The 27444-nt window shown below is 36.3% G+C and overlaps 1 protein-coding gene and 1 long non-coding RNA gene across 8 annotated transcripts in view; one reads left to right on the top strand and one right to left on the bottom strand.

Annotated features, from left to right (window-relative positions):
- SYT14 (synaptotagmin 14) overlaps window positions 1–27444 on the top strand; it is a 212188-nt gene that overhangs the window by 118960 nt on the left and 65784 nt on the right. For all 6 annotated transcript variants that reach the window (XM_077902218.1, XM_077902219.1, XM_077902220.1 and 3 more), the window contains 2 exons: window positions 19965–20236; window positions 24768–25217. In XM_077902218.1, the coding sequence (XP_077758344.1) occupies window positions 19965–20236; window positions 24768–25217 (722 nt within the window). The remainder of the gene's footprint in view (window positions 1–19964; window positions 20237–24767; window positions 25218–27444) is intronic.
- On the bottom strand, window positions 23119–27080 carry LOC144316381 (uncharacterized). Of its 2 annotated transcripts, XR_013382313.1 has the most exons (4): window positions 26973–27080; window positions 25186–25400; window positions 24871–24969; window positions 23122–24439 (listed from the first exon to the last, which is right to left on the bottom strand). It is a non-coding gene; the product is annotated as an uncharacterized LOC144316381 (long non-coding RNA). The 2 variants fall into 2 exon arrangements; XR_013382312.1 differs by lacking the exon at window positions 25186–25400 and having other exon boundaries at window positions 23119–24439; window positions 26973–27073.

Genomic DNA, 27444 nt, shown 5'->3' with positions numbered 1-27444 from the left:
AGAAAAGGTATGGACAGCATATGAAATTTAATGCTTGTCTTTTACTAAAGTGGGGGAGTTGTACACTCTGAGTACTCACAGTAGTGTAGTTTCTTAATCACAATTTGGACATAGGAGTGCACACTGATAAAAGGGAAGCTTAGTTTCATATTGATACAAATGTTGAATTTGTTTTTTGCTTTTAATTTTTATTTCAACAACATTGTTTATTCAAAACAAGACCCTTTAGACTTTTCCTTGTGGATTCTAGTGAACCTAGGAAATATAGTCTCCATCTATACAGTGTGCAAGAAGGAGTCCGTGCATTTTTATTTTAAAATGCAAATAAGACAGTAGCCAAAATTTTTACTGTTCAGGTATATTAAATTTTCAGTCTTCTTTGGAACATATTAATTTGAATGCGTTAAAACAGGATTCATGGAAAGTAGACTAGAATAATTAAGTATATTCTATAAGAGAATTATGATGGATAAAAGATTAATAACTCTTTTAGGACAAAATTCTTTAAAGATTTTCTTTTGAATTGCAATCTGTAAAGAATAATCTTGTATTGCATTGCAATTCAACACATTATTTCTTCCTGTTGCTATAGAAACTAATTCTGGTGCAGCTGTGATTGCTAATCAAAATTCTAACATTATACAACCTTTTCCCCCTTAGTGCTTCATTTTATTTTTAGTTATAAAATAATAAATTTCAATGGTGAGTTCATAACAATGGTCAAAACATTAATGCAAAGATTTTTAAAAATTTGAGTCCTTTTCTGTGAAAATAAAGAGATATTCTTATCGTATAGTTTCAATACGAGTAACAAGAAAACAAAGCCTTTTTCCTGAATTACAAAGGTCTATAATTGCTATATTACATCAACATTGTGAAGCACTTAACAGCTTCATAATCCTAAATTGCTACTATTTCAACCATCTATTTTTGAAATGTCTGGTTACTGGTGTGATAAAAATGAAAAAATAAAAAAGTCCTAAGAATGCCTGAAGTCTTTTAAAACAAAATGGGAATGAAAACTGCCTTATTGTTTTATCCTCAAAGAATTGAGATCACATCCCCAGTTTATGTCACAAGTAAAAGCTACTTAGTTGTTCTCATTCTTGTCTGTATTAGTATATAACCACCCTACCACCACAAAACTACACTGTTAACATCATCCAGTGTAAATCTGTGTATTTTTCAGGCCAGAACTGAATTACATTTTTTGTCTTTCTAAGAATATTGGTTCTTTTCCATTTCATAAAACAAATATAAAAACTTCCCACCAAATTATTCATAGCAAAAAAATGTAATATATCTCAACAGGGCTTAAGCTGATTCTAAAATTAAATCTTTGGTACGTGTTACAATATCAATTACAGTATAGTATTTGCATATATAGCTCTTACAGAATTATATTTTCTGATTCAGTACATCAAATAAGACAAATTAAGCTAAAATATATTATTTCAGATTATTGATTGGTTTAAATTAAAACTCAGACATATGAAAAAAGCTACTATTTATTTTCTTTTATGTTGTTAAAAGAAAACAGTAGGAGATGTAGCAGATCTGATTTAATAATATAATTGTATTAATTTTTAAACTTTTACTTTCTTACTCATTAACTGATGAGCATATTTTATGTGCTGATTGATAGGAGCATGTAAAATTATAGGAGTACATAAATGTGGGAGACTTGAGAAAGTACCAGATATCAAAAATAAATTTGAACTTGGAAATAAAGTCAGCTATATTTTATTAGATTTGTTGCATCTCTGATATAATTTGAATACCTTAAACCCCTGGCTATCTGTATACCTCAAAAATAACTGGGAATGCATACCTTAAGCATGAGAATTCTTTAATATGTAAATAGAACCCTTATGATTTATATTTTATACTTAGCTTAATTGAATCTTTAATGATAATATAGGGTCAATGTTAGTATTGATTACTAGGTAGATTACTAGGTAGTAAAAGTTGTAAATTAAGATGCTTATGCTAATAAGGATATAAGGATGGCATGGAGTATATATATTGCTAAATGACATGCGATGAGCAGTATTCCTGTATCTTACTTTTTGAAAAATCCTTGTTTGCTTACTTTTTGTCATGCCCTCTTTCTTTATATGGATGGAGTAAGATGACATAATGTTCTGTACAGTTTAACGGGTAAAGTTCCTGCAAAATTAATCTGCAAACAGATTTAGAAGTCCTGCTCCTTTTCCTCAAGAATACTAAAATAATTAAAACTATCTGGGTCTAATTCATTTACCTTTTCTGAGTCTCACCTACCCTGTTGAGTTATTGTATTAATTAATGCTATTAAATAACTATAATAATAATATTTACTGTTACTCTGAACCATTATCCTCAGCACTTAAAGCATCTCAGTTAACTTTCAAAAATCCCAATGACACTGGTGCTATTACAATTTTTAATTTACAGGTGAAGAAATAAAGGCATCAGAGATGTAAATAAATTTCCCATAGTCACACATCTAGTAAATGGCAGATGTAGAATTAGAACCTGGAAAGCTAATACCAAAACCCACATTCTTAAGTATTAAGTATTTTTAAGTATTATACAGACCATAAATTATAGTATTGACTACTCGAGGTAACTCATATAAATAGAATCATACAGTATTTGTTCATTTATTTCACTTAGCGTAATGTCTTCAAGATCTATTTATAGAATATGCTAGAATTTCATTCGTTTTTATGGCTGAATAATATTTTAATGTATGTATTACCAGATATTTTTTAAAGATTTTATTTATTAAAAGAGAGAACACAAAGGAGAGGGACAGAAGGAGAGGGAGGAGCAGACTCTCTACTGAGCAGGGAGCCTGACACAGAGCTCAGTGCCATGACTCTGGGATCTCAACCTGAGCCAAAGGCAGATGCTTGACCAACTGAGTCTCCCAGGTGCCCCTGTATTACCATATTTTTGCAGTTTTGAAGCAGTATATGACACACACACACACACACACACACACACAAACACATAAATATGTGGCAGACATCATATGTGGCCTCCAAAGTCTAAAATGTTTATCATATGGTTTGTTACAGAAAATTTGTCAGTTCCTGATCTAGGTAATTACATTAAATATAAATGGTTTAAATATGCCCATGAAAAGATATAGGTTGTCCAATGAGATTTTTTTTAAAAGCAAGACCGCATATAAAAATTAAACCTAATTTAAATATAAGACATAGATAATTCAAAAGTTAAAGGATAGAAGGACTCCTGAGTGGCTCAGTCAGTTGAGCATCTTATTCTTGATTTCAGCTCAGGTCATGATCTCAGGGTCGTGAGATTGAGCCCTGCATCAGGCTTCATGCTGAATGCGGAGTCTTTTTGAGATTCTCTCCTTTTCCTCTGTCCCTCCCCCATAAAATAAATAAATAAAATTTCTTTTTTAGAAAAGTGAAAGAATAGACAAAAATGATACACTATACAGACATGAATTCAGAGAAAGCTGAGATGGCTATATTTGTATCAGACAAAGAAGACTTTAGAGCAAGTATTATTACCAGGGATAAAGAAGATAATGAGTCAGTTCATCAAGAAGACATAACAATCCTAAATAACAGCTTCAGTAAACTTGAAGCAAAGGATGCAGGCATTCATAATTATATTTAGAGACTTTTAGTACTTCTCTCTTGCTAACAAATAGGAGAAGTAGAAAGAAAATCAGTAAGGATGCAGAAGATTGGAACAACAGTATCCACCAACTCTTCCTAATTGACATCAATAGAACACTCCACTCAATGGTAGCAAAATATATATTGTTTTTAAGAGTGCATAGACAATTTCTAAGAAACACCATATTCTGGGCCATTAAAAAAAAAAACTCAATAAGTTTTAAAAGTATTGAAATCCCATAGACTGTGTTCTCTCTCCACAATGGAATTAGGTTACAAATCAGTTGTAGTAAGATATCTGGAAAATCTGTAAAATATGGCCATTAAAAAAACTTATAAATAAGTTTTCATAGTGCTTATTTCCTTCAAATATACAATCATAAGGAAAATTAGCATTTTGAACTGAATGAAAATACAGTATGTGCAATACAGTTAGCAATGCTTTGCCAGAAATGTATAACATTAATTGCTAATGGTAGAAAGGAAAAAAGGTTGAAAATCAGTCATGTAAGCTTTTTCTATAAGAAATTAGGAAATTTAAAAACAACTAAGTATAATAAAGGAAATAATAAAAGTAAGAGTGGAAATCAAATAGGTAAATGAATAAACAAATCAATGCAGCCAAAAGCTGGTTTTCGAAAAAACTCCAAGTTTATAAGTCTCTACCGATATTGACCAGGAAAAAAAGAAAGAAAAATAACATCAAGAATGAAATTGGTACATTACTGCGGATCCTACAGATGTTATAGGGATCGTAAGAGAATATTACGAACAATTTTATGCCAATAAATTTGACCTAATGAAGTACACAAATAGACACAAGTAACCAAACCTCACTCAAAAAGAGATAACTTCAATTGCCCTATATTTACAGTTAAAAACTCTCTTGTAAAGAAAATGCTAGGCCCAGATAGTTTCATCAACGAATTCTACTAAACATTTTTTAAAAAGAAATGTATTACCAATTCAGCACAAACTCTTCCAGAAAATAAGAAGAGGAGGTAGCATTTCCCATGTCACTGTATGAGTCCAGAATTACCATGGTCGCAAAAACTAGCAAGAGCATTACAAAGAGAAAAAGGTCAGTGTTGCTCATATGCCTAGATGCAGGATCCTTTAAAGATACTAGCAAGTTAAATCTCACAGTAAAAAAAAAAGAATAACTTATCGTTACCAACAAGGGTTCATCTTAGGAATAAAGATTTAGTTTAACATTGGAGGATCAGTCATTACATTTCCCCATGTAACAGAATAAAGTAGAAGATCACACAATCATTCACCGTACTTGAGGAGAAATGTGTTTGACAAAGTTTAATTTCCATTCATGACAAAGTTCCAGCAATTTCTTAATTTCTGATTCTAGGCTCTAACAAAACATAACTTTTAAAAACCCCATAAGGCTGACATTTAGTGGTGAAATTTTGGATGCTTTTTTTTTTTTTTTTAGGATTTTGTTTATTCATGAGAGACAGAGAGGGGCAGAGACATAGGCAGAAGGAGAGGCAGCCTTTCTGCAGAGAGCCTGATACAGACTGGATCCCAAGACCCCGGGATCACAACCTGAGTCAAAGGCAGATGCTTAGCCACTGAGCCACCCAGGCATCCCTTGAATGTTTTGTTGTTGTTGTTTTTTTAAATCCAACATATGGCAAAGATTCCCTCTCTCGTTATTCTGTTTGGTGTCTTAATCCAGGGTCTAGCTAATGCAGTAAGGCAAGAAAAAAATAAGTCCTAGAGATTGAAAAGTAAGAAAACAAACTATCTTTGTTTGCAGATGACATGATTATGTAGAAATTTCTAAGAAGTCTGTAAAGAATTTTTAGGATATCAGGTCAATATACAACTATGCAAATATCAATACTAGCAAAAGTAATTGGAAAATGCATTTCAGAAAACTATCATTTATAGTAGTATCATTAAAACAATTCTTAGGAATAAGAATAAGCAGTGTCTTTACACTGAAAACTACAAAACTTTTGAGATAATTTTAAAAAGATTTAAATGTGTTGGTTTATCATGTTCATTGATTAGAAGACTCAATATTGTTAAGACGTCTGTTTTTCCCAAATTGATCTAAAGATTGAATATGATCCCAGTTAAAATTCTAGGAAGTCTTTTTTTTCTTTTTTTGTATCCTATGACAAGCTAAAATTATTTATGGAAATGAAATGGGCATAGAATAGTCAAAAAAAGTTGTGGAAAAGAAGAGCAAAATAAAAAGACTTATACTCTCTGGTTTCAAAATTTAGTATAAAGCTACAGTGATCAAGAAAGTGTGATATTGGCACAAGGCTAAACATATAGGTCAGAGAAAGAAGAGAGAATCCATAGGCAGAGCAGACCCACACACGTGACAATTATTTTCATCAAGGCTTCCAGTTAATTCAGTGAGGAAAAAAAGCTTTCAATAAGTGGTGCTGGAGCAACTGGAAATCCATATGGAGAAAAAAGTGTCAAGTCTTACCTCACACAATACACAAAAATTAATTCCAGATGGATCGTAAGCCTAAATGTAAAAGCTAAAATCAAATAATTACTAGAAGACCTAGAAAATCTTTGTGACTTTGGGTTAGGCAAAGATTTTACCGATAGGAATCAAAAGGCATGAATCATAAAAGAAAACTGGAATAATGGTGACTACGTTTAAGTAAAAAACACTCTCCAAGGGATCCCTGGGTGGCGCAGCGGTTTGGCGCCTGCCTTTGGCCCAGGGCGCGATCCTGGAGACCCGGGATCGAATCCCACGTCGGGCTCCTGGTGCATGGAGCCTGCTTCTCCCTCTGCCTGTGTCTCTGCCTCTCTCTTTCTCTGTAACTATCATAAATAAATAAAAATTAAAAAAAAAAAAACACTCTCCAAAAGAAACTATTAAGAAAACGAAAAGGTAAGCCATCGACAGGGAAAAGTACATTTCATAAAGGGCTGTATCCAGATTACATAGAGACCTCTTATGAGTCAATAACAAGAAACAAACAACCTGACTAAAAGTGTGCCCATTTTTGGACAGATGCGTCACTGGAGAAGAGTTATGAATGGCAAGTAAGTGCATGAAGAAATGCTCAAATCATTAGTCATTTGGGAAATGCAAACTAAAACCACAATGAGATAGCACTACCCAGCCAGTGACAAGGCTAAGATTTAAAGGACTAGCAATATCGGGACTCCCGGGTGGCTCAGTCCATTAAGCATCCGACTCTTGATTTGGGATCAGGTCTTGATCTCAGGGTCCTGGGGTGGAGCCCTGTATTGGGCTCCCTGCTCAGTGGCGAACCTGCTTCTACAACCCCCCCCCCCCACTCTCCCTCTGTCTCTCAAATATTAATAATAAATAATAAAATAAATAATAAATAAATAAAAGACTAACAGTACCAAATATTGGTGAGAAGATAGGACAGACGGAGCTCTCATACCTTGCAAGTCTGAATGCAAAATTGTACAGCCTCCTGGATAGCAGTTTGAAAGGATAAATTGTATCCTACAGTAGAATACAACTTGACAAAAAATTATGCAACAATAATAGCTGAATGGCAGAAGCATGTACAGGAAGTACAAAATGCCAGACACAAAGGAGTATATACTGTATGAGATTCTATAAAGGGCATAAATATGGTGAAAGAAAGCAGTTCAGTCGTTGGCCTGTAGCTGGACCTAGGGGAGACGAAGGAACTTGAGAGAACTTCAAGGGATGGAAACCTTCTCCTGTGTGTGCCGGCATGAAAACAGAAATTGCTTAATATTATTTTTAATCATTCATTAACATTAAATATTTTCCATAGGTAAAATTGAATAGCATTGAACACAAACATAAAATGGAAAATGAGAAACAAAAACATTGATTGAAATTGGCATTGTAATTTTGGGCGTGCTTTCAAAATTCATCTAGTGGAGTCTATCAAGACTCTTGCCTTTTTCAGTTTGGAAAACAATTAGACTTAAAGTCATAAAAAGTTAATTTGAGAAGTCATGGTATTTGATGCATATTTGTGTTTCAAAAATTGTATTGGGGATGGAAATATTTTCAGGCCCCACAGCCATTCTCGGTGACACTAGTCTGGCAGTTTCTCTCAAGTCCTTATATCCAGTCAGACCGTTGGCAAGCCAGTAATTGATATTAGCTCTTACTCTAAGCAAAGTTGAAAACCAAATGGGCTACTAAGAACTTTACCTACTGAGAGGATTTTCCTTCCATATTATTTTTCAGGGCCTCCTCTGAAAGGATTATAATACCAGAACATTCCACCTCTGATGGTTTTGAGTTATCATTAGACATAATGTTTTAACCCTCAGTGTACCCATGAGGCAGCGCATGCAGGTTAAGCAAAATACAGCAGGCATTACTATAATACCTGGTATTGTAGGCAGGTTTTATAGGATACCAAGTATTATAGGACCAGAGCTTACTTGGTCCTCATCCAGTATCTGCTAGTTTCCCTTGATGTTGGAGTGTAGCGTGACATCCCCAACTTTATAGCTGGATGATCATGTGCTGTCTACTTCATACTGGACGATTAGGATCGTGTAGCTCCCTGGTATCTCTTGATCCTCCAGTTAGTTTCTGTTTGATATCAATAGTAGGCCAGGAGTTGTTTCTCAAGAACAAACAAACCACTTTTCATTTCATTTGAACAGGTTATGATCTTTTATCAAAAGTCAAGAAATGAGAGACGGTGAATTGGTTTTTCACTCAGAAAATAGATGTACTGAGTAGTAAGATTGTACCGGTAGAAAGTCAGAAGCTATGTGTGAAATATGTTTGATTCAGAAATTATTTCAAACATCAGGAATATAAGGTGAGAAAGAATAGTAAGAATTTTAAGGCATGGTTCAAAAATAATCTGAACCCTGTCTTATAAATAAAATGTGCTTGGAGGTGCAAAAACAAAAAAAAATTAAAAATCTATTCAGGTCCTCTGCCCATTTTTAATGGTTCTTTTATTATTGTTTTTGTTTTTGTTTTTTTCTTTGTGCTGAGTTCTGTAAGTTCTTTGTATATTTTGGATATTAACCCCTTATTGGATATGTCATTCACAAATATCTTCTCCCGTTCGATAAGTTGCCTTTTGGTTTTGTTGATGGTTTCCTTCACTGTACAGGTTTTAGTTTTGTGTAATCCCAGTTTAATTTTGCTTTTGTTTCCTTTGCCTGAGGAGACATAGCTAGAATAATGTTTCCATGACCGACGTCAAGGAAATTGCTGCCTGTGTTTTCTTCTAGTTTTTTATGGTTTCAAGTCTTTCAAGTCTCATTTAGGGTTTGTTTGTTTGTTTTGGTGGTTTTTTTTTTTTTTTTTACCAATTTTGAGTTTATTTTTATATGGTGCGAGGAAGTGGTCCAGTTTCGTTCTTTGCAGGTAGCTGTCCAGTTTTCCCCAACACCGTTTGTTGAAGAGACTGTCTTTTCTCCACTGTATATTCTTGCCTCCTTTGTTGTAATCAGCTGTAAGTATGAGTTTATTTCTGGGCTCTCTATTCTGTGCCACTGATCTCAATGTCTATTTTTGTGCTAGTACCGTACTATTAGCTTTGTAGTATATCCTGAAATATGGGATTGTGATACCTTTAACTTTGTCCTTTTTCCTCAAGATTGCTTTGGTTAATCAGGTGTGTGTGTGTGTGTGTGTGTGTGTGTGTGTGTGTGGTTTCATACAAATTCTGGTTTTATTCTTTTCTAGTTCTGTGAAAAAAATGTTGATATTTTGATAGGAATTGCATTAAGTATGTAGATTGCTATGGGTAGCATGCACCAAATACCCATATTAAGCACAATGCTTAATATAAGCAGAATATTACAGTACTTCAAAGAGGTAAATATCCAATGGGGACCATAGAGAAATATAAGTGGTTGATAAAGATGTGCTCCTCCCTACATACAAGTGAAGTGCAAATTAAAACAAAATGCCAGCTTTTACCCATGAGACTGGGAATCAGATTTAAAATCTTAGAATCAAAAATGTCAGCAAAGATACAGCAAAAAAAAAAAAAAAAAATCTAGAGTCCTCCAATGCAATTCTAGCATCAGAGCTTCTCAGTACTTTTAAGCATCCTCACCTACTACAGGTATTTGAAGACCATTTGGTTTCTGAGTCTTTAAAGGTCAAGTGTAAAGCTTACTCCACGGTACCCTTGATCATTTGGAAAGACTTATGCTGCTCTGGGTGCTACTCAAAGCTGAAAGCTTTTTATTTACCTTATAGAGGGATCAAGGCTGTATACTCCAATACAGAATGTGCTGCTTTCAGAATATAAAAAGGCCAACCGAACTTTTTGTCTCCTCCTTAGTGGGACACGGACAAGGGGTAGTAAATTCTCTTTGACTTTGGGAGGAATATTCCATCACACTCCTGTATCCTCAGGCACTTTATTGAGGAGGCAAGCCCCTGTATTTTCACAAGATTGAGTTCTCAGTTTTGTCACACGTGTGTGTTTTATCAAGGCACTTCAACCTCTCAACACTTCTACTCTCCGGGGCCAAATAGCTTGCTGTCATTCAGAGGGGGATCAAGGGGAGGGAGTAGGGAATGTTGAGGCAGCCAAGGTCTCTGCAGAGCAGATTGTGGCATAGAACAAGAATATTTTATTCTATGTTTCCCTGAAGCTGGGAAGTAGAAGTATTGCTGTCTTTGCCAGGTGAAAACAACATGTTACTTTTGTTCCCTCTGGATTGTTACAAAGGAAAAAGCATTTGCTACGTAAAAGCTACTTATCAAATACCAAGGCTGTTTTAATTTGCTTAATAAGGAGATTCCATCTGGAGTGGCAACTACAGTTAAAGTCATCTTCTAATTAGAAGTTTATGATAATCTGCCATCATTTTTTCAAGCTTATTAATTTTCACAGTGACCAAACTAGTGAAGACAAACTTGCAAGTCTCAAATCTCTGATGGTAGGCTAATCTCTCCTTTCTCATGGGATGACTTGTTGCTAGAGAAAGGAAGCTCAGGGGCTTTCTAGCAATCCCTTCCTGTACCATGTAGCCATTGCACTGAAAGCAGAAGTGCGGATTTTGCCAGTTGCTAAGAGTATACATTTTAATTATAAACCTCCAGACTGGAAAAATAACAGCAAAGTGATTGCTTAGATTTATTCTTAGATATTTGGTGTTATCTGGTTACCATTATGTGTGGGATTGTTTTGAAATTTCACTTTTTAATTTTTCATTCATATGTGTACAAATTTGATTTTTTTTTTACATCGATACCATATCCAGTGACCTTGCTAAGTTTATTTACTAACTCTAATAGATTATCCCTAAAGTATTTGGAGATTTCTTTATCTCATTCGACATCTGAGAGTAATAACAATTTTACTTTTTTTTTTCTCACTTATTGCAATGGCCAGAACTTCCCGTACATTGTTGAATAGAAGTGGTGATAATAGTCATCCTTGTCTCATTCCCGATATCAGAGGTAAAGCTTTCAACATTTCACCGTTAAATATGTTTGCAATAGGACTTTCAAAGATACCCTTTATGGGATAAAAGAAATTCCCTTCTAGCCCTCACTTGTGCAGAGCAAAGATTTATCATGAGTGGATAATGAGTTTTATCAGGTGCTTTTGAAAAAAATGCTTTTTAAAAATTGGTCACAGTTATCACATTAATTTTTACCTTTATTCTTTTATCCAGTACATTAGATCAGTTTTCGACCACCTTTCATTTGTACAATAGCTCTTTATTCCTAGTATAAACCCAAGTTGGTTGTGATGTTGTTCCCTGTTTATGTGATTTGGGGTTCATTTGCTAATATTTTGTGTAGAATTTTTTTATGTCTGTGTTCATACGAGGGATTGGCTTATTCTTTCCTTGTAAGAGATTTTATCTGGTGTCAAGTTTGTGCTGGCTTCAGAAGATAATTTCACAAGCGTTCCCTCTTTTTTTATATTATCTAAAATATTTTGTATAAAATTGGTGATTTTTCTTAAGTGGTAAATTTACCAGTGAAGCCACGTGGGCCTGGACTTTTCTTTGTTAGGAAGGTTTTAAAATACAAATTCAATTTCTGTAATAGGCATAAGATTGTATAATTTTCCTGTATCTTCTTGGATCTGTTTAGGTTTTATTTCTTCAGGAATTCATATCATAAGAGTTTCAAATTTTCAAGATATGATGGTGTCTTTTTATGGAGAATTTTTGTAAACCCTCACAAAATTAACAAAAGTTAGAAAAATAGTACAAAATCCTTTTTACCCCTTGCGCTGTTTCAGAGTAAGTGGCCTGCTGACCTGATGCTTTATCACCCACAAATACTTTAGTGTATATTTTCTACAAGCAAGAATATTCTCTTACACAACCATAATATGATCATAAATATAAAGACATTAACATTGCTTTATTAATGCCATCTCATCCTCAGAATCCATTCATGGTCAACAATTGTCCACATAATGTCTGTATAGCAAAAGAATCTAGTTCAAAATCATGCATTGTCCTATCTCTTTAGTGTCCGTTCAAGCTAGACCAGTTGTTCAGTTGTTCCTTTTGGAAGATTATAGGCCAGTTATTTTCTAGAATATCTGTGTTTGTCTGATATTTCTCATGATTAGATTCAGGTTATGCATCTGTAAGTGGAAGACCAAGGAAGTGGTGCTTGTTCCTCATTGCGTCCTGTCAGGTGATGTACACTTTGATTTATTGTGTTACTCATATTGTTCACTTTGATCTTTGTTAAGGAAGTATATACTCTTGATAGTCAAGTACTTTGTAACTATGTATATAATCTATTGTTAAAAATTCTTTCAGTTTATTCATATATTTACATCTAGTTGGACTCAAGTTTTCCTCTTTTCCTCAATGTGTTATAATCAGTTACTTCAACTATTGTGAAGCTCAAATTGTGGGATTTGTTCACTGCAAACCCTTCAGGCTGGCTTCTCTGCCTTTTTGACATGTCCCCATCATTTTTTTTTAAAGATTTTATTTATTCATGAGAGACACAGAGAGAGAGGCAGAGACACAAGCAGAGGGAGAAGCAGGCTGCGTGCGGGGAGCCCGATGTGGTACTCGGTCCCAGGACCCTGGGACCACGACCTGAGCCAAAGGCAGATGCTCAACTGCTGAGCCACCCAAGCATCCCCCCCATCATTCTTTGAATATATTCTTACTCTCAGCTTTCTTTCATAGCCCTGAAATTTGCTGTTTCTTCATGGAGTCCTGGTTCCTTTTAGCAAAGAATTCATTTAGAAGTCAAGATCTGGGCACTAGGTGTGTACACTGCTTTTGAGGTGTTGTTGTTTTTTTGTTTTTTTTTTTTTGTTTTTTTAATGGTAAACTGTGCCTTAGTACGGGCACTAGGGCTTGCCCATAGTGTTCTTGATGTATAAAACCTGGATGTTCTGCTAGTTCCTCTTGAGCAATAATATCAGGAAATTGACAGCTAAGTGGATGTTAGACGCAAGCTCATCATCTGTCGTCTTCACATGGCCAGGGCCACTGCCAAACACAGCACCTTCTTCATCTGGAATTTGCTGGTAGACTTCACTTCATCCACTTTGGCCACCATGTTCTCATTGTGGGTCAGCGAGGAAGAGAACTTGCCAACCTTACTCAGGCCTGGGCCCAGGATTCATGGGATCTGCTTGAGCAGAGATTCTGAAGCCAAAAAGCCATCATACTTCTTGATCAGCTTCTAGCTGAGCTTCTTAAACACAGGATTTGAACTCAAAACCCTGAGATCAAGACCTGAGCTGAGATTAAGAGTTGAACGCTTAATCAGCTGAGCCACCCAAGAGCCTCTGCTGAGATGTTGTTCTTAAACCCTCTCACTGGACAGAGCTAGGATACTTAGGAATGGGTGTGTATATGTGTATGCTATTATATGCATATTTATGCCAAATTTACATTATGTTTAAAAGCTGAGTTTACACTAATATCCTCAGTTCCATCCAAGAACACAGTTCTAGATTTTTCCCATTCCAATATTTGTAACTTCTTTTTCCAACACTGAGAGACAGACCTGGCTTCCATTAAACTTAACATATTTATTATTCGATTATCCCCACACCCCCAGTCTGCATGCATGCCCCCTCACCCTGTTTGGGCTCTGATATCTCCTGTAGCCTTTCCTACTTGTGGATGTCCTCATGACCCTCAGAATGTGGGTTCTGATACACCAGACCAGCTTACCATCAACATTGGATGTCCTCACCACCCTACCAAAGCTCTGACTTCCTGCGTGGGGTCTGGCACTATGCTCCAAGACTCTCCCTATACCCCACACAGTTGTCTTCCTCACCCTACTTGCTCTAACACCACACTCCAGGTTAACCTCCTACATGGTTACCTTTCCATCCTGTTTAGGGTCTGGTTTTCCTGTGTCAGGCCAACTGTTCTGGTGCCTTCCACTCTGACCAGGCATACCTCTTTGTTGGTTCCCCTGTCAGTCTCACTGGGCTTTGACAAACCACGCCAGTCCCCTTCTCCATGGCTCTGGTCCTACTCAGGCTTTGACCCCTTACTTCCTTCATTGAAGACACTCTGCTCACCCCCATTGGGCTTTGTTGCCTATGCCAGGCTGCCTCACCCTCTTGAGGCTCTGGCTCTCTATGCTGGGCATTTCTCACCCAGCTTGGGTTTCATATGCTGTTTAAGGGTACCCCATGGTGGGATCCCTGGGTGGCGCAGCGGTTTAGCGCCTGCCTTTGGCCCAGGGCGCGATCCTGGAGACCCGGGATCGAATCCCACGTCAGGCTCCTGGTGCATGGGGCCTGCTTCTCCCTCTGCATATGTCTCTGCCTCTCTCTCTCTCTCTCTCTGTGTGACTGTCATAAATAAATAAATTAAATAAATCTTTAAAAAAAAAAAAAAAAAGGGTACCCCATGGTTAGGTGGCCTCTTTACCCCATTTAAGCTGCGACACCTCAACCCCCTATATGGACATGGATGCCCTTCTCGTGTCTCTTGGGCTCCAAGATAGTATGCTGGGCTTCTCCCATAGGTAAACCACCTCCTCATCCCACCCGGGCTCTGACATAGGGCTCTGGGCCATCACAGCTTCCTGGGCAGACTACTGCCTACTTCCACCCCGTTGATAAGCTTTAGGACTGAAATTTTCAAAAAGGAAAAGACAAAAGAAAAGCTTGCTATCTTTTACATACCTGAAGGGTCTGAAATGATGTCTTCTTTTTTATTCCTGATATTAATACCACCTCTCTTTCTCTTTCTGACTAGTCTCTTCCGCAATTTATCAATTTCATTAGTGTTCTCAATGAATTTTATTTTGGTTTACTAATGCTCTCTATTGAGTGTATGTTTCCTATTTTATTTCTGCTCTTTATTATTTAATTCTTACTCCTTTCTTTGAGTTTAACTTGTTTGTTTTTTAAGTTTTTAACTTCCTGAAATGAGTAGGTCCTTGTTTTCAGCCTTCCTCACCTCCCCCTGCCCTCCCCAACATACACACTTAGGCCTGAAATTTGCCTTCTAAGCATGGTTTTAGCCACATTCCACAATACTTACAGATTATTTTTATTGTCATTATTTTCAGTACATTTTCTAATTTCTCTTGTGATTTCTTCTTTTGCCCATGGATTACTTAAAAGTGTATTTTAATTTCTGGTTATTTTATCTAGATTTCAGTAGTTTTTTTTTAGTTATATTTTTGTTTGTGATTTCTAGTTTAATTTCATTGTGGTCAGAAAACATCTTTATACTTCCAGTTTTGTGAAATATGTCAAGCCTTAAGTCCTTGTACAGTATGTGATCAATTTTGGCAAATTTCCACAGATACTTGAAAACTGAAATCTGTAGATGTAGAATGTTCACTACTTTCTAGAGCTGAGGTTCTGAAACTTGGAAAACCACTGTTAAATATGTTAAAAACTACAGGTCATATTCCAGATATGCATGCCTCCTGGCTTTTTTTTTAATAAGGTAGGAAGATAATTTGCCATCTTTTGTGGGTGCTCTACAAAATGCAGATGGTAATATAAAATGTTTAAAATATTTCCATGTGTGAGCCCTTCGATGCATATAACATTTCCACAAAATAGGATGTGGAATTAGGTCGTAAAATTAGGGAAAAAGTAATAGTAGGGCATCATCATTTTGATGGTGTAGATTCCACATATAAGTGACATTATATAGTATTTTTCTCTTTCATCTGACTTATTTCACTTAGTATAAGTGAAATACCCCATTCTGAGGGTCATGAGGACACCCTCAAGGCTCATCTGTGTTGTCACGAATGGCAGGATTTTCTTCTTTTTTGTGGCTGAATAATAGTCCATTGTGTGTGTGTGTTTCTATATATCTTCATCCATGGATAAAGAAGACGTGGTATGTGTATACAATGGAATATTAATCAGCCATTAAAAACGACAAATACCCACCATTTGTTTTGACATGGATGGAACTGGAGGGTATAATGCTGAGTGAAATAAGTCAATCGGAGAAGGACAAACGTTATATGTTCTCATTCATTTGGGGAATATAAATAATAGTGAAAGGGAATATAAGGGAAGGGAGAAGAAATGTGTGGGAAATATCAGAAAGGGAGACAGAACGTAAAGACTGCTAATTCTGGGAAATGAACTAGGGGTGGTAGAAGGGGAGGAGGGCGGGGGGTGGGAGTGAATGGGTGACGGGCACTGGGGGTTATTCTGTATGTTGGTAAATTGAACACCAATAAAAAATAAATTTAAAAAAAAAGAAAAAAAGATTTATAGTTACTTTTCCAACTTGGGTGCCTTTTTGAATTTTTTATTTATTTATTTTTTGCTTAATTGTTCTGGCTACAACTTCCAACTCTATGTTAAATAAAAGTGGTAAAAGTCAGCATCCTTGTCTTGTTCCTTATCTTAGAGGAGAAGCTTTCAGCTTTTTACTGTTGAATATACTGTTAGCTGTAGGTTTGTCATATATGGCCTTTATTATGTTGACTAACATTCTCTCTCTACTCGAGAGACCAGTTGCTCAGCTGGTCTACCAGTTACTTGAGAGTTTTCATCATGACTGGATGTTGAATTCTGTCAAATGCTTTTTCTGTATCTACTGAGATAATCATATGATTTTTATTCTTTATTTTGTTAATGCATTATATCACATTGTTGATTTGTAGATGTTATACCACCTCTGAATCCCTGGGATAGATCCCAATTGATGGTGCTGTATGATGCCTTTCATGTATTGTTGAATTTGGTTTGTTGATATTTTGTTAAGAATTTTTGCATCTAAAAAAAAAAAAAAAAAAGAATTTTTGCATCTATATTCACTAGGGATATTGGCCTGTTGTTTTCTTGTAATGTCCTTGTCTAGCTTTGGTATCAGGGTAACGCTGGCCTCGTAAAATGAGCTGAGATGTGTTCTCTCCTCTTCTGTTTTTTGTAAGAATTTGAGAAGAGTTATTATTAATTTTTCTACTTCAATGAAACCATCTGGCTCTGGACTTCTGTTTGTTGGGGTTATTGATTACAGGTTTAATCTCCTCATTAGTTACTGGTCTGTTCAGATTTTCTATTTCTTCATGATTTGGTAGCTAGTATGCTTCTAGAAATATATCTGTTTCTTCTAAGTTGTCCAGTTTGTTGGTATATAGTTGTTCATGGTAATCTTATATGCTCTTTTGCATCTGTAGTATCAGTTGTAATGTCTCCATCCTCATATCTAATTTTATTCATTTAAATCCTCTCTCTTTTTTCCTTGGTGAGTGGCATCTACCCTCTTCCATGTAGATACAGACATTGAAGCTGACTGCATCTCCATCTTCACCTTGATAGCTTCTAATTAATCTAAGTGAATTATGGTAATCCCATTCACCCATCAGAAATGGTTTGAGGAATAGGTATGTACCCAGTTCTTTCCAGTGCGATCTGTGGGATAATAAGCTGAGCAATCTGAGATCTGAGAAAAATCACTTTTTTTTTTTAATTTGTTTATTCATGAGAGACACACAAAGAGAAAGAGAGGCAGAGACACAGGCAGAGGGAGAAGCAGGCTCCACATAGGGAGCCCAATGTGGGACTCAATCCCGGAACTCCAGGATCACACCCTGGGCCAAAGGTGGAGCTAAACCACTGAGCCCCCCAGGGAACCCCTTTCTTTTTAAAAAAAAAAAAAAAAAAAAAGGTTGAGGCACCTGGGTGGCTCAGTAGTTGAGTGTCTGCTTTGGCTCAGGTCGTGATCCCAGGGTCTGGGGATTGAGTCCCGCATCAGGCTCCCTGCAGGGAACCTGCTTCTCCCTCTGCCTATGTCTCTGCCTCTCTCTCTGTGTCTCTCATGAATGGATAAATGAAATCTTTAAAAAAAATTATAAATTTTAAATAATAAAGGTAAAGGAAAAGATGGTAGGCTGACTCCTAAAACCACTACATTGGGAATTTTTTTTTTTTAATTTTTATTTATTTATGATAGTCACAGAGAGAGAGAGAGGCAGAGACACAGACAGAGGGAGAAGCAGGCTCCATGCACCGGGAGCCCGACGTGGGACTCGATCCCGGGTCTCCAGGATCGCGCCCTAGGCCAAAGGCAGGCGCCAAACCACTGCGCCACCCAGGGATCCCTACATTGGGAAATTTTTAATTGACTTAATGTTACAGCAAATATTAGGTATTATCATTTAATTTATAATTCAATGGCTGCTTAAATATACATTTTTATGAGGGGAAGATATTGGTTAAATAATTTTAAAAGTATCAGTAGAGAATATATTTGGAAACAACAGAAAATCCAACTATCAGTGTTTTGTTGTTATGTTTTTTAACATAGAGGGTTTTGTCTCAGGCTTCTAGAAGTTTAAAGATAGCTACTTAGTAATGTTTCAGTTACCCAGATACTCTGTATCTTTCTACTTCTTCTTCCTTAGCTCTTATTGTCATGCTTGTTACTCGGTAGTTACAAGATGGTCGCAGCAGCTCCAGGCAGGAGGAAGGAGAAAGAACAAAAAGGGCATGACAGCTCTGCCTGCTTTTATCAGGAAAACCAAAGGTTTCCTGGAAGCCCCTCTCTGAAATCTGGGATATTGTGTTTTATTTGCTACTCCTGGAAGCCCCTCTCTGAAGTATGGGATATTGTGTTTTCTTTGTTACTAAGTGCAGTATATCAGTTCAATCTATCTTCCTTCTCAAATTTAGCTTCCAGTATGTTAATTCAGTAACTTTTTTATCTCTTACGTCTTATAAACCAAAGTTATATGTTAGACTGACTAGGTAAGACATTTAGTTTTCTTTTTCTAAAATTAGGGCTTCTGAGCAGATATGTAAATTTGTGCTAAGTTCATGCAAATTAATATTTTTCATTTGAACCAGGCATTGTGATAATTTTTAAATGAGCTTTGTATTTCTTATGTAAAGTTTTACTGTCTTAGGAAGAACAGAAGACCTATTGAGCATTTGAACTGAACTCCATTATAAGAATTATAATACAAAATACCTTTTTTTTCAGGGCCCCTTTTAAAAACGGAGATTCACAGTCCATTAAAAGAAAAAATGAGCAGTGTTTAAATTTAATACCTGATACTGCATTCAGGATTTATCTGCAGAGACTTAGCTACTCTTAAATTGTATAGTCAACTCTATTTTTTTTTTTTACATCTCCCACCTCCCCCACCTCTCTCCTGTTCACAGACGTATTTATTCTGAGTTGCTGAGACAGATCATTGAGGTAAAAATTAAAAGGATCATTTAAGACAGAAAGAAAACGTGGTTTCAGATTCATTGCTGGTGGTAGCGATGCCTGCTGTAGACAAGGTGGAGCCGTGCTTTAGAAGGAGTGGGGATGCAGGGTGCGGTGGGGCAGGCAGTGGCCACCTGATGGTGGAGACAAGGCCAAATGCAGTATCTGGTTTCTGCTCATCGATGGGGATTAGGCCTGGATTCACAGTGCACTTCATTGTAGGATTCCGGCTTGAGGGTGAATGTGAAAGAACGTTTCTGACACTGCTGAGCTGGTTGCAAGTTTAAGTTCATCTCAGTAGTTGAAGAAAACAAATGACACTTTTATGTTTGTTGTACCTCGAGTGGCGAGAGAGGCCACACATCATAGGGGAGTGTGTAAAATATATGCATGCTTTCAAATTGTTGTGAAAGAAAGACCTAAGTAAATAAGCTATTTCCCTAAGACTTACCACTCTCCCATTTTTTATGGTATATACCAGCATTTCTCCGAGTATGTGACTTTTATGTTTCCTAATCCTACTGTGCAGGAGAGGAGTGGGAAACCAGACTATTTTATTTCTGCACCTCTCAGGGAAGAAAGAAACTCATGAGTGGGTCTAATAGTTACCTTGCCACAAATTTTTTTAATCCATTTTTTTAAGTTATATACAGTAATTGTGGACTGTACTGCATGTTGAGGCTAACTGGAAACAGTGACCAGATTCTTAATCATTGTCAGGAAACTGCATTCAGAGAATGAGAAGAACACCCCCACTGGATGAATTGCAGCCACCACCATATCAGGATGACAGTGGTTCTCCCCATCTCTCATGTACGCCCTCAGAAATTGGGGACAGTAAATGTGAATTTTCCCACTGCAGCAACAGTCCAAGATGCTCATATAACAAGTGCCCAAGTGAAGGAAGCACAGGTCATGAAGTAGAAAGTTTTCCTAATAAAGGATACGAAGAAGATGTTCCAAGTGACAGCACTGCCGTCCTGAGCCCTGAAGTAAGTAACACAGCACACAGAGCTTTTTACATGGATGTTACTGGAGGATGATAATCCTGTGCAGCTCCTCTTGGTAAGAAGGTTTGACCACTGTCCTGTCCCTTGTGGCTTACGGTACCAGTATTATCCTTGATCTCATCTTTATCCTGCAGACTTATCAGGACTGTCCCCACCATTCTTCACCCACCCCCCTCTTTTCCCCAAAGGGAAGAAAAGGAGAGTAATTCATGAGATACTGAACCATTATCTCCCCCACACACCCCACACACCCCAGTTTCAACCTCAAAATAGGTCTGTTTTTATTTTCACGTTTTATACAAAACATTCTGGAATTACTTACCTGCTTTTTTCATCTTGAGGTCCCTATTTTTGTGCTTTTTATTTTTTTAATTCTTTTATTTTGGATATTTTTACTTTGGGGGGTCACTCACTCATGTTTTATGGGTTTTTCCAAAAATAATGTTTTTGCATTTTCATATCATGGAATATGGAAGGGGTAAGTGATGCTCAGCTTTACTAATGAACCTTGAACGCATCATGCTTTTAGAGTTGTTGGTTGGTTGTGTTTTATTTCCTGTTTTGAAACCAAAGTGTGAAAATGACAACAAAAATAGGTGTGTTGAACTTTTGAAGTCTTTCCATGTTCTTAAAACGATTTGTTTTAATCTTCCTTTTATGATGATAACCATAAAGGTAACTTAAAGGTTTCCGTTAGGTGGTATGTACTTTTAAGAACTATTTCTTTTAGATTGCAGGTTTTTACAACTTTTTCCCAGACAACATTTCATAATATGTAGTGTGTCAGTGTTCTTACTGGATGAATTTTCATCTGTTGTCAAAATTAAATAATGGAAGTAGAGCTATGAACAGAATTCCCTTAGTTTTTAGGTTTTTTTCTTACCTGATTTCTAAACCCACATTTTATCTGTTACTACTTTTCTACTATTTCTACCATTCTAATATTGTATCTAACTTAGGAGAAAATTCCACACTGGAATTTTCAGTTTAATACATCAATATTTCATGATTTTCTGCAAAGAATATTTCTCTGTGCCCTGTGCCTGAACATATATGAGACCGTAATTCTAGAGGTTTACACACTGGATAGATAGCCAGCAAGCTGGGAGTGAAGCCTGGATTGCAGAATTAACAACAGTGATGGCTGGCAACGATTATGCCAGCAGCTTTGCTATAAGCCTTCCAGTCAGCACATTTCATTTTAGTAACATCATCTTCAGGAGGTTATTTCCATTTTACAAAGGAAAACATTAAGACTCAGAGAGCGAAGCAGTTTGCCCACGTATATGCACCTCTCAGATGGTGGAGCTGTCATCCAAACCCAGGTGTGCCTGACTGCAAAAACAGTGCTCTAACCAACTGTATTCTGTTGCCCCTCCTGACCTAAATCATTGCGTGGGAAATTACGTCAATGTGTTGGTACTCTCCCAGTACACCACCAGGGAAGCTATTTCAGAGGACTCGTGGACCGAATTCATATGCTCAGATTACGTGTGTGTGTGTGTACGTGTGCGTATGTGTTAACCTATTTCAGATATAAAGCAAGAAGTAAGAGGAGCAGGATGAGATAGGTTACCACACTTAGGATAGGCTGCCAGTAGGTACAGGTGGCAGGAACACACTGTGTGAGCCTTGATTTAGGTAATGCCCAGATGCCCTGTCCCTCTTTCTGCCCCATCATTGTTTCCTTTATACGGTGTGGTAACTAGGACAAGAGTTGAGATTTTTGTAGATAATCTGTACACCCAGTGCAGGGCTTGTACTCATGACACCCAGATCAAGAGTCGCACGCTCTCCTGCTGAGCCAGCCAGGTGCCCACGAGTTGAGATTTGAACAGGGGTGCCATGGGCCAAAAACCTGGCTTTCTGGGAGAGATGCAGGGACAAGTACTTCTGGTCATTGGTGATACTTGCCAGTTAGACTTTTTAATTTGCATCTCCATATAAGGAACACATGGGTGACAGAGCTATTAGCACAGAGGTGACAGGATCATGGGGTGGGCCTAACAACCCTTTCTCTAGGTAGAACTCATTTTTTCTGTGATATTTTTGACTTACTGATCTATCTTTGGCATATATTCGAGTTATTAATGTAGTTACTGTCTGTATTTACTCTATCTTCTGAATTTTGCCTGTCTCTCAAATTACTGCCTTATTCATTATTTATAGTTAATATAGCCTTTGAGCTTTGCCCATATTTCAGAGGCTGCCAGCTTGCTCTCTGCTAACACTTATGAGTCTCTTCTATCCTGCTTGTTTTTGTGTCTCTACAGAAGAATGGAATATATTCAAATACTGCAAATGCACATTATATCAGCATCTAGATGCTGTTATAGCCCGTTAGTATTGAGTCCAATCTTGTGTTTTTTCAAGTTTATTTTGCTTCCTACTGTTCCTTTAATAGATGTTATTTATCAAATAGAAAATTCTTACTTTCCTCTTGTTTTATCCAGGATATTAGCTGTGTTAGAACCCGTCCACATACATGACTGAACTGGGGTAGGAGTGAGGGTTCCAGAAAGTTCCCTGGCACGGAGGTCACAAACTCTATTAATGACCTATTGCTAGCTCATACTGATTCAAAACTGTAATTCAGACCCCTTGAAAGGAAGAATTATTTTCTAGTTGCCTGTCACAGAACCCAAATAGCAGTTTTTATCTGTAAAGGACCCCCCTTTTAACCCTCTCTGGGACCTTATGAAATTTTTACTTCCTTGAAAACCGTAGTTATTATGATACTATTTTAGAAAGTATTTCATTGAAAAATCAAGCCATGTAATTAATCATCTTTGATTACCAATTACAAAGTGGCATACATTGAAACATTGTGCTCTAGGCTGTCAACTTTTTTGACAGAGTAAGAATATGTTTACCCTGATTTCATCATATTACATTTAAAAAACCCTGAATTCTTCAATAAGAAATATTGTTCTTCGTTTGTTATCTTTCTTTTTTTCCTACATGGTACCAATCAGGTCAACATAGAACATAGTTAGACATGTAAGATTTATCATGTAAAGACTTGGCTATTTCTGGTTCTCTACTACATCCCCACCCCCAACCCCACCTAAAACATGGCCTGACCTGTAGTGCCATAGTTAGGTACATGTTAAGCTGCTTTAACAAGAGACCAATACAGTGGCTAAAAACCATCAAAGATAGTCCAGGGTGAGTAGGTGGCTTTGCTTCACCACATTATTCAGGGGCCCGGGGTTTTGATGTCATTGTTGTTGGTTGTGATCACTTTCCTGTCCCCTAAAGTACTGTCCTAATCCACGTGGTCCAGGCAAAGCCACGCATCCTACCTGCATGCCTGCTTGTGGGAAGACTGAGAAAGAGGGTGAAAGACAAGTGATTTCTTCTGTAAACATAGTCTAGATGTTTCACACATAACTTCTGTTTGCTTCCCATTGACCGGGGCCAAGTCTCATGAGTGTAGCAGCCATTAGGCAAGTTTTGAAGCATAGGCTCTTGCCAGGCAGTGTTTTTGCACCTAAAACTCAAGTAGTTCTTAGGCAAAAAGGGAAGACTGGAACCTGCTAGTTGTAACCACTGCCATAGGCACTAAGGACATATCAAAAACAGGAAATTATAAAATTGGTCCACATTTCAAAATAAAAGACATTTAAGATTTCTAAAAATACTAGAAGGGGCAAAGTGGTAGAGTTGCAAGGTCAGAGACCTGGGTTTGGCACTGTCAGTAATAGCCAATTCCTACTACATTCCAGAGGGCTGGACTGGCAGGAATGCAAGACAACTCCAGGTGGAGTGGGTGTGATTTCTTTCAATATTATAATTAAAATATATACCTTCAGTCTTTCTTAAACTTTGGAAATGTGTAGTCAGCAATTTTCGACAGTAATTAACATTAGAAAATACATAGTTTTTAAAATTCAGGTTAAAAATTAAAGTGTACATTGTGTGTGTTATGGAAGTAAGTGTTTGGCTGCAAATATTTTTGAGGCCTTTGGATTTATCCTTTCATATTTCATATTTCCACTGATTTCCAAGCCTAGATGTGTTATTATTGTGTTGCAGATGGGGGCGTTTTAGAATAAACTTTGAAAATGGGGCCAACGTTTTCAATGGCATTGCACTCATATTTATGTCCTCTTTCTTGCCAGCCTAAATACTGAGCTGTCAGTTGTGTTGTATATCATGTTCGAAGTGAGATGTAGTAGTTTCCTACAAAAAGAAGAGAGATACACATTGAAGTGTATATTTTCAATTCGCATCATAAAGACGTATATCCAACTTTCTCAAATTGTGATGGGCAATGCTAAATTCTTTGTCTTTGTTACAATAAGTTTTTGAATTTAACCTACCACTTTTACTACTCTGGCCCTGTAGAGTAACTTTTGATCGTAGTTAACTATTAATTACTATTACTTTCATTGTGACAGCAAATCAAGACAGTTGTCACATCTTCCTAAAGAAATATCAGGTATTTATATACATGCTAGATTAAATAATAGAGTTAAACACTGAAAACATTTAAATTTGCTTTTCTTAGGATATGTCAGCTCAAGGATCATCTTCACAGCTTCCTAAACCTTTTGATCCTGAGCCAGAAGCTAAATATGGCACACTGGATGTGACTTTTGACTATGACTCACAAGAACAGAAGCTTCTGGTAACAGTGACAGCTGTCACAGATATCCCGACATATAACAGGACAGGTGGCAACTCATGGCAAGTACACCTTGTTCTTCTACCTATAAAGAAACAGAGAGCAAAAACCAGCATCCAGAGAGGACCATGCCCTGTCTTCACAGAGACATTCAAATTTAATCATGTTGAATCTGAGATGATTGGAAATTATGCAGTTCGGTTTAGACTGTATGGTGTACATCGCATGAAAAAAGAAAAGATTGTGGGGGAAAAGATTTTTTATTTAACAAAATTGAATCTTCAAGGGAAAATGTCATTACCTGTGATATTGGAACCTTCTTACAATCATTCTGTGAGTATCTGATCAAATAGCCTGAATACGGTTTGTGTCATGGTATATCACATACATAATTTTTAGAAATCCTTGATCAAGCCAACCAGTGTTTCCATTTTTTATGTAATAATCATATCCTTTGAAAATTTCTAAGCCCTGGATAGGTAGGTATAATTTCTTCTCATTCTCTAGAAGTTGCCCCTGAAAATTATATGTGATTAATTTTATGTATTTTATTTTATCCTTCACAGAGTCAAGTCCAGTGTTTTACACATTTTCTCCTTTGTTAAATATTTATTAGATGATTGGTTAGGACATCAAATGAACTTGTTATAGAATTTATTGTTTTCTTTCCAGGTTAAAACTTAGTGATACAGCAAGATCTAGCCTCATATCTTACTTAGTATACTGCTGAAATTATTTGCTTTTATAGGATATATATTGCTGCCCAGGTCATGACTGATTATCTTCCCAGAACTCCTGTGAAATTATTTTTAAAGATTCAAAAGAAAATCTGGTCTTGCTATACTCTGTACCCTTTTTCAACAAAGATTTTGCAGTATATCTGAGAGAATACTTAAGTTTGGTCTATGAGCTGTTCTCCCTTTTCTCTTTTTTTCTCCAGGTTCTGATCATATACAAGTCTCTCTCTCCCTCTCTTCACATTTTTAACTAAATTCCCATAAGACATTGCAAATCACAGGAGTGCTGAACTGCTTCTTTAAAGTGGGGAGATACATTATACCACATAGTTATTTAGATTATGAGGAAATCTGTAATATGCTGTAAATGTAAATTATGAATTATATTTATTCCTCTCTGTTATATTGAATTAAAATCATTTTTATAATATAAATACAGAGATTTTAGATTGGATGTGTATTTTAAAATAAAAATATAATATTTTAGGGTTGTTTTTAAGCTTTTGTAGTTATAAGCGTAATATCAATATCAGAGGCTCACTGAATTTATACCAGACAGCATTTGATCTTATAGGACCATCATTTACATTTATTTTCCAGTATACCATTTTAGCTAGATGATTTCAACAGTTTTAAAACCAAAAGGTGATAACAAATATAGTATATCCCGTGAGTTTGTAGGATAATATTTAGCCTTTATTGATAACTTGTTATAACTGTAAGTTGTAGGATTACCATTTTGGGGAAATGTCCTTTTTAAAAATACAGTATCAGTTTATCAGAGGAGAGAGAAAAGAAACTCCAGGCAATATTTCAGAGGGAAAAAGATAATTTTTTACAAAATTGAATAGTCTGCAATTCTTGATAGAATTTTAAGCTTTTTCATGATTTGGTCTAAGTGATGACTAGTTAACCTATAGAAAAATACATTCTTTTAGAGAAATACCTGATTTAAATTACAAGAGAATGTATCATCATGAGGTATGTATTTTGTGTTTATTTACTTCAAATTATCTGTTCCCGATTCTGTATTGATTATATTTGTTACACAAAGAAAAGGAAGCCATAGAAAATAATATGATTTTATCTCTGGTCAAGCTTAAATTATTTCTGTACACACCTACATTACGTGTATTAGCTTATTACAGTCATCAATTCTCTATTTCTGACAACCAGTACAATACATTTCTGAGGCGTGTTCACAAAAAGAAAAAAGTGCTAGACAAACAGCTTCTAAGACATAGCATTTAAATCTGAATAAAACTATCCATCTTCTGCTCTTAATGAATTTTTTTCTTTGCACTGCCACACTTTTCAAACATAATTCCTATTTTTCATTGTTCTCTCTTGCCTTCTTTCCTGTCCATCTTCTCAAAATCTCATTGCTTGTTTTTGGCTTCTGTGCCAGAAACAGTTCGGCACAACACAGTTGAGGTCAAGACTCAGAATTCTATCAGTTGTCATAACAATAAAATACTTCTAGAATGTGTATGTTCTGTGTATGCTACAGCATTAATGTTCCCTTTGCTTCAGTTTAGTACTAACCATATGGAGAAATCATGTGATTATGGATTACATGGGTGATTTTAGCTTCAGTTCTGTAAGATGGAATATATAGGTAAGAAGTTCTTTCATAATGAAACATTCTTGTAGTTTTGAATAATTATTTGTTGTTGTTGTTGCAAGAATATGAGCTGTTAGGCAAAGGACGGTTTTAAGCCAGTGAAAAAATGTATATACTATGATTAAAACATATTTGAAGCTTAGTTACAGTTTACCTTCATGGCTAATAATAGAAAAATAGAGTTCTACAATGTAACATT

Source organism: Canis aureus, chromosome 6, assembly GCF_053574225.1.
Source record: "Canis aureus isolate CA01 chromosome 6, VMU_Caureus_v.1.0, whole genome shotgun sequence".
In the NCBI taxonomy this organism is placed as follows: domain Eukaryota; kingdom Metazoa; phylum Chordata; class Mammalia; order Carnivora; family Canidae; genus Canis; species Canis aureus.
Note: the sequence above shows the minus strand (reverse complement) of the source record. Positions and strands in the feature narration are given on the sequence as shown.